Source organism: Hyla sarda, chromosome 4, assembly GCF_029499605.1.
Source record: "Hyla sarda isolate aHylSar1 chromosome 4, aHylSar1.hap1, whole genome shotgun sequence".
NCBI classification, from domain to species: Eukaryota; Metazoa; Chordata; class Amphibia; order Anura; family Hylidae; genus Hyla; species Hyla sarda.
This window is the reverse complement of record NC_079192.1, coordinates 299,588,531-299,603,413: the sequence shown is the minus strand read 5'-3', so window position 1 is coordinate 299,603,413 and position 14,883 is coordinate 299,588,531. Positions and strand designations below refer to the sequence as shown.

General features: G+C 42.2%; 1 protein-coding gene across 2 annotated transcripts in view; it reads right to left on the bottom strand.

Annotated features, from left to right (window-relative positions):
* Window positions 1–1,188: 1,188 nt before the first annotated feature.
* Window positions 1,189–14,883, bottom strand: part of FAF2 (Fas associated factor family member 2) — a 63,655-nt gene continuing 49,960 nt past the window's right edge. Inside the window, exons 2-11 of one of the 2 annotated variants that reach the window (XM_056574696.1) lie at window positions 11,713–11,781; window positions 11,467–11,601; window positions 11,312–11,388; window positions 11,096–11,234; window positions 9,569–9,654; window positions 9,407–9,498; window positions 8,738–8,915; window positions 5,880–6,051; window positions 2,421–2,564; window positions 1,189–2,300 (exon numbers count right to left, since the gene is read on the bottom strand). In XM_056574696.1, coding sequence (XP_056430671.1) covers window positions 2,118–2,300; window positions 2,421–2,564; window positions 5,880–6,051; window positions 8,738–8,915; window positions 9,407–9,498; window positions 9,569–9,654; window positions 11,096–11,234; window positions 11,312–11,388; window positions 11,467–11,601; window positions 11,713–11,781 — 1,275 coding nt within the window. In that variant the 3' untranslated portion in view covers window positions 1,189–2,117. The remainder of the gene's footprint in view (window positions 2,301–2,420; window positions 2,565–5,879; window positions 6,052–8,737; window positions 8,916–9,406; window positions 9,499–9,568; window positions 9,655–11,095; window positions 11,235–11,311; window positions 11,389–11,466; window positions 11,602–11,712; window positions 11,782–14,883) is intronic. The other variant, XM_056574695.1, reaches the window with a different exon arrangement.

Below are 14,883 nucleotides of genomic sequence, written 5' to 3'. Positions count from 1 at the left end.
GTTACAGGGAGCCTGCATTTATTCATTGTGTTTTCTAAGGGAGTTAAACAGCCAGGTTGACATTCATGAGGCACGTGTTATAGAGCACTCTAGAAACAGTGCACTCTTGGATAAGACCCTTTCAAAGGGAGTCAGTCATGTGTGTTTTTACTTTCATGCTGCCTGAATCATGTGCCATGGGGGTGGGCCCCAGTTGCTTCTGCCTTGAGTGATAGATCTCTGAGGCTATGTTCACAACTCGGAATTTCTGTATATTCAATGGGATTCTGTTGCGCTTTGCACACAGCAGAATTTCCGCACCAGATGTTGATTTCAGTGTCCGCAGAAGAAAATGTACCTGTCCATTCTTTCTGCGGACTCCGCATGGAATGCATAGCCGTCTATATAACAGCATATTCCCATGCGGTCCTAGCACTGGCATGTTATGCTGGCACCCGAAGCCTGCGGAATGTCCGCAGAGATTTTCCATGCGGACATTCTGAGGTGTGAACGTAGTCTAACAGGAAGAGACCTATGAATTAAGGCAAGTGAAGAAAGGAGAAGCTGCTGGGGCCCGCCCTGATTCCTTGTGGTTTAGAAGGAATGAAAAGTGATGACAGGTTTCCTTTGAAGGTGTACTCCGGTAGAAAACATTTTTTTTTTGTAAAGATTTGTCAATTACTTCTATATACGATCTTAAGCCTTTCTGTACTTAGCTGCTGTATACTACAGAAAAAGTTGTGTAGTTCTTTTCTGTCTGACACCTCTGTCTCTGTCAGGAACTGTCCAGTGCAAGAACAAATCCCCATAGCAAATCTATCCTGCTCTGGACAGTTCCTGTCATGGACAGAGGTGTCAGCAGATAGAACTGTGGTCAGACAGAAAACAACTCAACTTCTTCTGCAGCATACAGCAGTGGATAAGTACTGGAAGGATTACAATTTTTATATAGAAGTAATTTACAAATCTAACTTTTTGGCACCAGTTGATAAAAAAAAAAAAAAAGTTATCACTGGAATACCCCTTTAAAGGTCTGCTCTGCCAGGAGGAAGAAGAGAGAACAAGATCACTGGAGCAGGTGAGAAGCTCAAGCCGCCATCTTGACTGCGTCCTCTTGAGATTAACGAAAAATGTGTGTTATGTCTTTGTGCAAATTTACATCCTAAAGATAACAAAAATACTTGGAAATACCAGTTACAGTAACAAAAGCTAAAATAAAAACCACAACATGTATTTTAATGTGCTGGAACATGCTTTGAGATGAAGATCACATGAACTGGTTGTCACTGGGCCCACTGGTATTTAACAAACAGTTAACACACAGAGAAATTCTAAAATGTTTTTAATTTATATCTGGAATAAATTATAATCTGGAATATAGACCAGCTGGAACATACAGTATGCTAGTGACAGGAAGGCATCTAAGCAGGGAGACCAGTCGCTATATATTGCCTTTATTACACTACAGGGGCTTGGCAATTACCATGACCCCTTCAAGCTCAAAGCCAAATCCCTTACACATACTATTCAAAACTTGGATCCACTGAAAATCCGTGGGTCAGAGACAGCTGCCGATCTCTCTCCTTTGGTCTTTTAAAAAGCAATGAAGGAAGAAAGGGTAAATAAAAATAAAAAAAAATCTTTATACAGTGAGGAAAATGCTTTCCTCTTGTTCCTCAAACAAAATGACAACACGTGTGACCCCACAAGACCTGTCAGAGGGACTGGTGTGGATGCCACCTTTGTAGAGATGGTTCTTCCATTGCCGGAGTGGAGAAGAATGCAAGGCCATGCTCTGCAGACCTCTCCTGCAAGTGAAAAAGTTTGTCACTTGGGAAACCCCCAAAAGGAACCCTGTAACATCTCCCTGCATTCTTAGGTTCCCAGTCATCTGGCCTTCGTCCCCTTCCAATGGGGAAAAAACAATTCACTGCTACATGCTACCTCCCACCCTTACCTGGGCAAAGATGCCAAGATCCAAAGTCAGTAGCAGCAGATATTTAATAAAAATAATAATGTTTTAATGAGAATTTTAATTTCTCATTCCTCCCTACCTTCATTTTTTATGTGTTTTATTATTTTTTTTCCAATTTCCTTCTTTCCTAAATATCCATGGGGAAAATAAAAATAGATATTTATCATTCGTCCGTGAGATCCTGTACAAAGAGAAGCTCTGATCGACTAAGTCCAGCCTCTTGAAGGGTGGGAGGCACAGGGACTTCCTCCGTGGGAAGGCACGGCAACACCCTTCGGGGGAAATTCACCACTATCTGGAAATGTTCAGGGGTCTCTTTCAAGGAGAAAAGGAAATCATGAATCACCTGAAACAAAAGGAAATAAGACCCTTTAATACTTGGAAAACCATGATTTACTTCTTTACACCAATGTAAAGATTAAGCAGTAGAAAAATATTAGTGGTTTTATTAGATATGGAAACTTACTGAAAGGGATTGTGTGAAGAGGAACCTTCGCTCCACTCTGGTGTCATTTGGCATCTTGAAAAGTATTCTTATACTGTCAGGGTGGTCCGGCTCGGGTTCTGCAGGCAGACACTCAGACCTGCGTTCCTTTTCTTCTTGAAGGTTCTGGTGAAAAAGGTAAAAGAATTAGGTCAAACTGCTGCAGTTGAATGAGGGCTTTTTCACATATTACAATGCTTCATATATAAAAGAACCTATTCTGTTATGTGAAATATCCCAGGGGCAGCTTGCAGCTGTATACAGTATATTTAAAGCTAGCCTTTTAACCCCTTACCGATGCAGGACGTAATTGTACGTAATTTACATCCTGTACATGACCGCAAGCACCGGGGTGGTGCTCACGTCATGCACTGCAGGTCCCGGCTGCCATCAGCCAGGGACCCGCCGGCAATGGCGGACATGAGCGATCGTGCTTATGTCCGCCATTAACCCCTCAGATGCCGTGGTCAATACAGATCACGGCATCTGCGGCAGTGCAGTCAGAAAAATGGATGATCAGATCACCCGCATCGCTGCCGCTGGGATCCGATCATCCATAATGGTGGACGGAGGTCCCCTCACCTGCCTCCGGCCATCTCCAGGGGTCTTCTGTTCTGGTCTGAGATCGAGCAGCTCAGAAGATCACCAATAATACTGATAAGTGCTATGCGATGGGCATATCACTGAACAGTATTAGCAATCAACTGATCGGTATAAATAGTCCCCTATGGGGACTATAAAAGTGTAAATGAAAAAATAAATAAAAATAGAAAAATCCCCTCCCCCAAATTTTTTTTTATAACTGTCCCTTTTTCCCCATTTTACCCCCAAAAAGGGAAAAAAAAAAAACATTGTATCGCCGCAATCAGAATATAATGTTAATGATCCCGTACAGTGAATGGCATAAACGTAAAAAAGAAAAAAAGTCCAAAATTGCTGCTTTTTTGTAACATCATATTCCCCCCAAAACATGTATAAAAAATTTGTTAAAGTTTTATATACGCAAATATGGTATCAATAAAAAAAAGTACAGATCACGGTGCATACCGCCGCTTATATGGAAAAATGAAAAAGTTAGAGTGGTTTTAAACGTACTAATTTAGTTACAATACAAGCGGTACAATAATAGAAAAGCATATAACATGGGTATGATTTTAATCATAATGACCCACAGAATAAAGAAAACATGTCATATTTACCGTAAATTGTACGGCGTGAAAACGAAACCTTAAAAAATTTGCTAAATTGCGGTTTTCTTTTCAATTTGCCCACACAAATAGTATTTTTTTTGGTTGCGCCATACATTTTTTGACAAAATGAGTGATGTCATTACTAAGGAAACTGGTCGCGCAAAACATCAGCCCTCATACTAGTCTGTGGATGAAAATATAAAAGTTATGATTTTTAGAAGGCGATGAGGAAATGAAACTGCAAAAATAAAATTGTCCTTAAAGGGGTACTCCACTGAAAAACTTTTTTTTTATCAACTGGTGCCAAAAAGTTAAACAGATTTGTAAATTATTTCTATTTAAAAATCTTAATCCTTCCAGTACTTATCAGCTGCTGTATACTACAGAGAAAGTTCTTTTCTTTTTGATTTTCCTTTTTGTCTGACCACAGTGCTTTCTGCTGACACCTCTGTCCATTTTAGGAAACCTATCCTGCTCCGGACAGAGGTGTCAAAAGAGAGCACTGTGGTCAGACAAAGAAAATTCAAAAAGAAAAGAACTTCCAGTGGAATATACAGCAGCTGATAAGTACTGGAAGGGTTAAGATTTTTAAATAAAAGTAATTCACATTACGCCCCCTCCCATAGACATGAATGGAGGGGGCGTGGCGTGACGTCACATCCCCAGTCCTGGAAGTTTCCGAAACTGGAGAAACAGCTCCCGCATAGAATGCGGGTGCTGCAAGGAGATCGCGGGGGGGTCCCAGCGGCGGACCCCCCGCGATCAGACATCTTATCCCCTATCCTTTGGATAGGGGATAAAATGTTTTTGCCCGGAATACCCCTTTAAGGGGTTAAGGGACCACTGGAAAAAAAATAATAAAACTACTGTAACACATCACACTTTTCCAGCCTGTTAGCAAGATGTGAAATGGCATATTACACGTCCTTTGTTAACCATATAATTGTAGTTATGTATCATTATGCAAATGCTCAAATTCAACATTTTCCTTATTTGTTATTTGCTTTATATGGCCATGAGGATTAAAAGGGAAACTGACAGCAGGGTCACCCCCCACCCCCTTTAACCTAAATATACAGGTAGATAGTACAAGTGACCCTGTTGCTAACACTTCCTACTAGGTGAAAATCAGTGCAGCTGTTCAGGGGATATTAAAGGAGTACTCCGGGATAAGGAAACTTATCCCCTATCCTAATGATAGGGGATACGTTTCAGATCGCAGGGGGTCCGACCGCAGGGGCCCCCCGCGATCTCCTGTACGGGGCCCCGACAGTCAGCGGCCAGGGGCTGTGTCCGACCACTGCATGATGCGGCAGCAGACACCACCCCTCAATACATCTCTATGGGAGAGCCGGAGCGCTGCAATCAGCAACCTCCGCCTCTGCAATAGAAATGTATTGAGGGGGCGTGTCGGACGCCGTATCATGCGGCGGTCGAAACAAGCTATTTCGGCAAAGAGCCGAGAGCCCCGTACAGGAGATCACGGGGGCCCCAGCGGTCGGACCCCCCGCGATCTGAAACTCATCCCCTATCCTTAGGATAGGGGATAAGTTTTCTTATCCTGGAGTACTCCTTTAATCTTGTTGATAATACTACAATGAAGGCGGCTGCTGTGTATGTGCAATGCTTTCTCCTGCCTGCTCTGGCTGATAACTCCACCCCCTCCATAAATATTCACTCCTCTTCCTCAGCATGTCCATGAAGGGGGTTGGGTTATCAGCCAAAGAGTGCCGGGCCATTGGCTGGAATAGGTGGTAGAAAGCTTTGCACATGCAGTAGCAGCCGCCTCCAGTGCAGATAAAAAGTAAAATACCATACGAACAACAAGATGAATATATTCAGAACGGCTGCACAGATTTTCACCTGCTAAGTAGTGTTAAAATCAGCATCATCCACACTATCTACCTGCATATTCAGGTGAGTGCCGGTGATCCTGCTGTCAGCTTCCCTTTAATACAATTACATTTCTGAATCAGTATATTTTTACCTTCATGTCAGAACGTAACATTTGACAGATTTGAAGACAATCCAAGTCTACAGGTAGGCATGCATACCCATGCTATGACACTTTTGCAGAAACAGTAAGATTGCTGAGACAGATTATGCAGCCCTATTATTCTAGCAATTGATGAGAGTTTGAGCTCTTACACCCCAACTATCACAACTTTAATTTAAATTTCAATGACCCTTTAAAGAGCACCCATCTACTAACAGATATGGTTAGGGTCACTGGCTTTGAGTTGATACTCACCCTTTTCTTCCTCTCTTCTGCCTGCAGTCGAAGTTGTGCTTCCTCCTCCTCTCTTCTCTTCTGCTCCTGTTTTTCTCTTTTCTTACGCTCCTTCTCTTGGTCAGCTCGCAGAGATGCCAAATATGCCTCATCCTGCTGTTGTCTCAGAACCTGTGTCTGGTTCCTCTCCTCCCTGGAAATCACACAAGGGTCCAAACTATGTAAGCCAACGTCCTGGTATGTTTTTAAATGCCCATTTCAGTTAACATCACAAGACAAGCTGGGGCGGATTTACTTATATACTTATTTTTACACAATGTATATCTATCGAGTGATTATCACTGAGGTCCATGGCAGCATGTGTAGTGAAGAGGGCGTCCAGCACATACCATCTTGCCAGACTCACAATAGTTGTAGAGAGGAGATGCAGATGTGTGCTGGCCCCCTCTTCACTACAACAGGCTGCTGGGAGCATAGGATACAACTGGACACCACAGAATGTGCTTTTGCACCCTCTCTTGCCACAGGGTAGGAAACAGGTAGTGGGTGAGTAGACCATAAAAAAATAAAAGGTATATATTATATATATATATATATATATATATATATATATATATATATATATATATTCGCTCATTAAAAGGAGTTATCTAGTATAAACAAAAATATCCCCTATCTCCCGCCTGGAGGGGCATATCAGCCACAGCTTTGTGCAGTGGTCGACATACTGGATCTATGGGGAGAGCTGGGGCAGCGGGTTAGAGATCGCAGGGAGTCTCAGTGGATAGAGGATACATTTTCTGATATTGGACTACTCCCTTAAACTTTCTCCCTAATCGAATTACATGATTTAGGCCAAAATGTTGCACCTAAACATGAATGCACAGTTTTGCAAGCAAACCACACCCCTTTTCCAGAGATGCAAAAAACGTTTTAAATAAAACTGAAACAAATTGGAACTTTTAAAAAAGGTTGTCCAGCGAAGAACAACCAATGGTGTCAAAAACTATAATGACATTTGCTATTTAAAAAATCTTTCAGTACTTAGCTGCTGTATGCTCCAGGGGAAGTTGTGTAGTTTTTTCCTATCTGACCACAGTGCTCTATGCTGACACCTCTGTCCATGGAACTGTCCAGAGCAGGGGCAAATCCCTGTAGCAAACCTTTCCAGCTCCAAACAGTTCCTGACATGGAAAGAGGGGTCAGCAGAGAGCAGTGTGGTCAGACTAGAGATAACCTTCCTCTGGAGCATAAAGCAGCTGACAAGTACTGGAAGGATTAAGATTTTTAAATTTTATTAGATTTTAACAGAGCAGGAAGCCTTTCTTAGTCACAGTAGTTTCAGTCAGAACAAGCTCACTGCTGTATTATCTGAGAAAGGCTTCCTGCTGTCTGAAAATCTTATGAGCAGTGATATGAGCTCTTTCTTCACATTAATGGCCTGGAAGGAAGGAGCTATGTTTTCAGAGAGTGTTACAGCACCTCACAGCTAAGTGAGAGAGCAGAACTAATAATGAAAAATCTGAAGTATGGCAAATAACATATTAGCTAGTTGCTTTATTATACTTCTATAAATGTATAACATTTACTTAACAATAAATGCTTATTGACTGTTTTAGTCCTAATTTCTCCAGCTCTATTACACAGGTCCATAAGCACATTCTGCAGCATTCCTATGTACAGGACTTCATTTCTACATTGCCTTTCAGTGAAAATCTTGCAGCTGCTGACATGCATGTGTTGGCATCACCTATGTTACGCTTTGTCAATATGTCAAAACTCTACAGCTGTTGCTAGACTACAGCTCCCAGCATGCCCTACACCAGTGGTCTCCAACCTGCGGACCTCCAGATGTTGCAAAACTACAACTCCCAGCATGCCCGGACAGCCGTTGGCTGTCCGGGCATGCTGGGAGTTGTAGTTTTGCAACATCTGGAGGTCCGCAGGTTGGAGACCACTGCCCTACACAGTTTCAACAGTCAAAAGCTCTTAGGTAATCATGTGATCTACTGAAAGCACATTTTGTTATTGGTGTTACAATAAGGACAAATCATCATTCAACCAAAGTACATACGGTAACTAATTCTAGAAGGCTGTCAGTAGAGATGAGCGAACTTACAGTAAATTCGATTCGTCACGAACTTCTCAGCTCGGCGGTTGCTGACTTTTCCTGCATAAATTAGTTCAGCTTTCCGGTGCTCCGGTGGGCTGGAAAAGGTAGATACAGTCCTAAGAAAGAGTCTCCTAGGACTGTATCCACCTTTTCCAGCCCACCGGAGCACCTGAAAGCTGAACTAATTTATGCAGGAAAAGTCATCAACTGCCGAGCCGAGAAGTTCGTGACGAATCGAATTTACTGTAAGTTCGCTCATCTCTAGCTGTCAGGATAAAACATTGTAGTAAATACATTTGCATAATATTGTACCAAATCCTCTATTCTGGCATTGGGGCAGTCTAACAGCGTTGGATTACAGAAGGCTTACTATAATACCAAGGACACAAAAAATACTACACAAGAAATGATTTGAAGTCATATCACTAAATTACAAAACATGTTACTATGACATCAACAGATTAGCAGAATTATTAATACTGTTGTGAAATTAGATGGTACAGAACTAAAGTGGCACATGCTGTGGGATAGATGCGGTACTTCTCGCCAGACATACTCTCCTTCCTCTCCACCTTTTGGCTGGCTTACTTTGCTCTAATATTTTGTACCCGTATAATGTGCCCCCTCAACTAATAAGTCTGGTGTATTTTATAGCTGCTCTTTTAAACCTGTCTATTGAGATGTAAACAGAAAGGTGTCTGGTTTATGGAATATAGGCCAGTTCTTGCTTAGGAACACTAGGAAAGATCTCCTTTCTGTAACTCACCGTTCCAGTCTCTCAGACACCAAGTACGTCTGGTTGGCCTCCATTATGAATGTCAGTTGATTTATTAAGTCCTGTGGCTGGATTAACCCTTCCAGCCTACCAACAACAGTCATCCTGCGGTCCTTTAGCATTATCATGGCAAGAAACGGATAAGTGTTCTCACGCAGAGCCTGGGAAACTGAAACAGCAGACAATATTCTTAAAGGGGTATTACAGGAAAAAACTTTTTTATATATATCAACTGGCTCCAGAAAGTTAAACAAACAGATTTGTAAATTACTTCTATTAAAAAAATCTTAATCCTTTCAATACTTATGAGCTTCTGAAGTTAAGGTTGTTCTTTTCTGTCTAAATCCTCTCTGATGACACCTGTCTCGGGAAACGCCCAGTTTAGAAGCAAATCCCCATAGCAAACCTCTTCTAAACTGGGCGTTTCCCGAGACACGTGTCATCAGAGAGGATTTAGACAGAAAAGAACAACCTTAACTTCAGAAGCTCATAAGTACTGAAAGGATTAAGATTTTTTAATAGAAGTAATTTACAAATCTGTTTAACTTTCTGGAGCCAGTTGACATATATAAAAAAGTTTTTGCCTGGAATACCCCTTTAATAGTATGACATTACACATTGTATTCCATCCACATTGATATAAAAAGGTATAAAACTCACCTCTGAATCCCTCTGGCTTGTTGGTGGAGCAAGCCCAAAATAGCATTCTGCTATTGACAAACTGGGTGACTTCTGTTGTGCAGAGCGTGTTCCTATAGAAAAGCAATCCTAACTATAAATGTCCTTAGATAATGCATATATGGAACAGAGTGTAGTACTCACCTGCAAAACTCATCAGAATCCTGGTGATCTTCCCCATGTAGATAAACTAATAAGAAGCGCAGCTCCTGTTTAGCATCATTAAGTGCCTGAAAGAGAGAAAAAGCTAAAAATAAAGCAGCGATCACATTGGCCACTACAGTCCATGAATAATGGATTCTACAGATAACAGAATTAAGTTAGTCTGTCACCACGAACAGCAATACTGGCATTACATTCCCTGCTATTACAGAGAGAATAACAGTACTAGGGGCTATCCTGAGAGATAAGAAAACATGCAGCCGTGATCATCAGCTGTCTGGTCAACTCGGGTATCCAAAGCGGTCCGGGGAAGAAACTACACAGTCGAACACATAAAAAATGCTTTGAAAAAGACAAGTATGCAAGGCTTCCTCCCATGGATATAAGTAATGTTAAAGGGGTACTCCAGTGGAAAACGTTTTTTTTTTTTTTAATGAACTGGTGCCAGAAAGTTAAACAGATTTGTAAATGACTTCTATTAAAAAATCTTAATCCTTCCAGTACATTTTAGCAGCTGTATGCTACAGAGAAAATTCTTTTCTTTTTGAATTTCTTTTTTGTCTTGTCCACCGTGCTCTCTGCGGACACCTGATGCCCGTATCAGGAACTGTCCAGAGCAGGAGAAAATCCTCAAAGCAAAACTATGCTACGCTGTACAGTTCCTGACACGGACAGAGGTGTCAGCAGAGAGCACTGTGGACAAGACAAAAAAGAAATTCAAAAAGTAAAGAATTTCCTCTGTAGCATACAGCTGATAAAAAGTACTGAAAGGATGATTTTTTTTAATAGAAGTATTTTACAAATCTGTTTAACTTTCTGGAACTAGTTCATTTAAAAAAATAAATAAATAAAAAAAAATATCCACCGGAGTACCCCTTTAAAAGCAGTGTCAGATGGTATAAGCCTTTCTAGGTCAAAACAGCAAGGAGTTTCAAATTCAGAGGGAATTCTTCATCAGGCTCAGACATTACTTGTATCCAGGGGAGGAAGCGCTGTGCACTGATCCTTTTGGGACCATGTTTTATGTACTTAAAGGGGTACTCCGCTGCTCAGTGTTTGGAACAAACTGTTCCGAACACTGGAGCCGGCGCCAGGAGCTTGCGACCTCATAGACCTGCCCCCTCATGACATCACGCCCCGCCACCTCAATGCAAGTCTATGGAAAGGGGCGTGGTGGCTGTTCCGAATGCTGGAGCCGGAGCTTGTGACAGCCGTCACGCCCCCTTCCAAAGACTTGCATTGAGGGGGCGGGGCATGATGTCTATGAGGTTGCAAGCTCCCGGCGCCAGCTCCAGTGTTCAGAACAGTTTGTTCCAAACGCTGAGCAGCGGAGTACCCCTTTAACTATCTAGTGCTAGGAAGCTTGCCCAGGAGGTCCAAGAACACCCCGTTTTCTATAACTTTAGGTGTGCTTTAGACAGGTATTCATAAGAATGGTGTTTGCTAATATGCCAAGCATGTTTTAGCATTTAGAAATATAGCTGTAAAGGATGTAACCATGTATGTTACCTGGCTATAGGTCCCCTGGTAAAACACAGGGTGTGTTCTGCCGTACTTTTCTTCAAACATCTGTATAAAGGAGACTATGTCCCCAACTGGGTCAGTGACTCTACTGCGTGGATCTGGTCGGATAAAACGGATGGCAAACCTAAAAGCAAGATGAAGAGTTGTGCAAAAGTTTCTGAATCTACAAGAATAAGCGACAGAATATCATCAAGGCCTTACCTAAATATATCAAGCAGTGTATAGTATGTGATCCGGAAAGGGAGCATGATCAGGTAATAACCCCATCCTAGAAGCCCCTAAACAAGAGAAGACTGTGTTACATGGACAGAAGGAGACAAACCTTATGAAGTTGTAAGGAGGTGTTCTAAGCTTACCCTTGGTTGTGGCCTGGACACCACATAACTATACACTCTGTGGTCTGCAGTATTCACTTGCAGTGGCCGGCTGGGTGCAGGATTAAAGACGCTGGGGACTCCTTCCTGTTCATTCAGTCTATCTTGAACAGCTGCCTAAATATAAAGAAAAGGACACTGCAGTAAATGATGAAACAAAGACAGAAATAAAAGGCTACCAATGTGTGAAGATGTGTCTACTGCCATCACCAACTAGCTCCTACTTACCTCTATATTCCAGTTGTGCTGTTGTAAGGTTTGACGACATTGGTCCATTGATTCTATTCCTGTCAAGTCCTGCACAAAAAATACATGGAAGAATTTTACTAATATACAGTAAATAGATATACCGTACTGACCTAAAATAGATTAAGTCTGAAATCAGGTTGCATCCATCATATACCCTCCATGGTGTCAAAGTCACCGTCAAAATCTGGGGTATATTTGTACTCTATAAAGCAGTGGTCTTCAACCTGCGGACCTCCAGATGTTTCAAAACTACAACTCCCAGCATGCCCGGACAGCCGATGGCTGTCCGGGCATGCTGGGAGTTGTAGTTTTGAAACACCTGGAGGTCCGCAGGTTGAAGACCACTGGTATAGAGGATAAAGTGCACATCTACCTACAATGCAATTCTGTAATAAATAGCCCATTAATGACAAGGTGAAAACAGAATTTTAGAGATTTTAGGAAACTTAATGAAAAAATAAAATTTTGCATAGAAAAAAATTCAAACCCTTTCCTATGACGCTTGATATTTATCTCTGGGAGCCTCCTATTTCCCTTGATCATCGCTGAGATGTTTTCACACCTTTATTGGAGTCACCTAAGCAAAAACTAAACTATGAAGGGAAAAGAACTACCTGTAGAGCTCAAAGACAGTATTGTGTCGGGACACAGGTGTAGAGGAGGGTACAGAAAACATTTCTGCTGCTCTGAAAGTACCCAGGAGCACCATGGCCTCCATAATTCTTAACAGGATGAACCCAGCTTTAAAAAATGATAGGCAATTAGCAAGACACCCCCAATAAAGGAGTGATTTTGCAGGTGGTGACCACAGACCACTTCTCAGTTCCTATGCTTCCTGGCTGATGTCTTGGTCACTTTTGAATGCTGGCGGTGCTTTCACTCTAGTGGTAGCATGAGACGGAGTCTACAACCCACATAAATGGCTCAGGTAGTGCAGCTCATCCAGGATGGCACATCAATGCGAGCTGTGACAAGAAGGTTTGCTGTGTCTGTCAGCGTAGTATCCAGAGCATGGAGGCGCTACCAGGAGGCAGGCCAGTACATCAGGAGACGTGGAGGAGGCTATAGGAGGGCATCAATCCAGCAGCAGGACCGCTACCTTTGCCTTTGTGCAAGGAGGAGCACTGCCAGAGCCCTGCAAAATAACCTCCAGCAGGCCACAAATGTGCATGTATCCACTCAAACAGTCAGAAACAGACTCCATGAGGGTGGTATGAGGGCCCGACGTCCACAGGTGGGGGTTGTGCTTACAGCCCAACACCGTGCAGGACATTTGGCATTTGCCAGAGAACATCAAGATTGCCAAATTCGCCACTGGTGCCCTGTGTTCTTCACAGATGAAAGCAGGTTCACACTGAGCACGTGACAGACGTGACAGAGTCTGGAGACACCATGGAGAACGTTCTGCTGCCTGCAACATCCCCCAGAATGACCGGTTTGGCGGTGGGTCAGTAATGGTGTGGGGTGACATTTCTTTGGGGGTCGCACAGCCCTCCATGTGCTTGCCAGAGGTAGCCTGACTGCCATTAGGTATCGAGATGAGATCCTCAGACCCCTTGCGAGACCATATGCTGGTGTGGTTGGCCCTGGGTTCCTCCTAATACAAGACAATACTAGACCTCATGTGGCTGGAGTGTGTCAGCAGTTCCTGCAAGAGGAAGGCATTGATGCTATGGACTGGACAGCTCGTTCCCCAGACCTGAATCCGATTGAGCACATCTGGGACATCATATCTCGCTCCATCCACCAATGCCACGTTGCACCACAGACTTTCCAGGAGTTGACGGATGCTTTAGTCCAGGTCTGGGAGGACATCCCTCAGGAGACCATCCCCATCTCATCAGGAGCATGCCCAGGCATTGCAGGGAGGTCATATCAGCCTCATTTTGACTTGTTTTAAGGACATTACATCAAAGTTGGATCATCCTGTAGTATGGTTTTCCACTGTGATTTTGAGTGTGACTCCATATCCAGACCTCCATGGGTTGATAAATTTGAATTTCCATTGATAATTTTTGTGTGATTTTGTTGTCAGCGCATTCAACTATGTAAAGATGAAAGTATTTCATACAATTAGTTCATTCATTCAGATCTAGGATGTGTTATCTTAGTGTTCCCTTTATTTTTTTGAGCAGTGTAGTTTAAAGCTGGACTGAGTGCCATTGGCTTTTTATATTTGTAACGGCTTTTAAAGAGACTATTTTTTTACATTGAGCACCTGGAGCTGCTGAAAAGTGTCCTGCACTACCCTTGAGTTTGTGGTGGTGCCAATCAGAACTATCTTGCTCTTTGGCTTAAAGGGGTATTCCAGTGGAAAAAAATTTTTTCATATCAACTAGCTCCAGAAAGTTAAACAGATTTGTAAATGACAATAATCCAAAGTTATATAATCTTTATTGAATAATTCACACTTTTATTTATAAAAAAAAAACAAGTAAAATTATATGTCACCAGTAACTACTTCTATGATTTATATGACGTGGTAAGATGCGATAAATTATAAAAGAGCTAATATATCGTCCGTGCTATGCCAGAGTATTGCACTCTATGTATGCATAATAAAGTAAGCAGACACTATAGCAGCATATAAAAGTTGTAAACACACGAAATAGCAGCTTAAATAAATAAATAATATGGGGTGCACAAATATTGCACTCAATGTACCGTATATAAAATGTGGTAAACAGATACTATAGCAGCATATAAATATTGTAAAGGAGCATCTATAGCAGCATTGGTGAACATCATAGCAGCATAAATAAAAGTCCCAGAATTCGTGAAATAAGTCTTACCAGACATATAATAACCCCAAAATATGTTTCACTACCATAAGCTTCCTCAGGGGGCAATATTTGTGGTTTTTGGTTGGTTCAGAGCTGATCTGTTTGTCAGCAGGATTCGCATCAGGTTCTTCCTTTCCCGCAGTTTTCAAGCCAATTACAGTCCAGCACCTACTCCTCCCTGCTACGCCATCACCATGTACTGAACCAGCTGGCACTGTGCTGGGACTGATTTTTTTTTAGTTCACTACCATAAATGACATGTGGGGGCAGGAGAAAGGGTACTGATGCACTGTCTTTACAATAGTGAAAAAAAGCTGAGGGGGAAGCCTTGATTTACCTTTCACAGAAATTGCAGATCCTCTGGAGA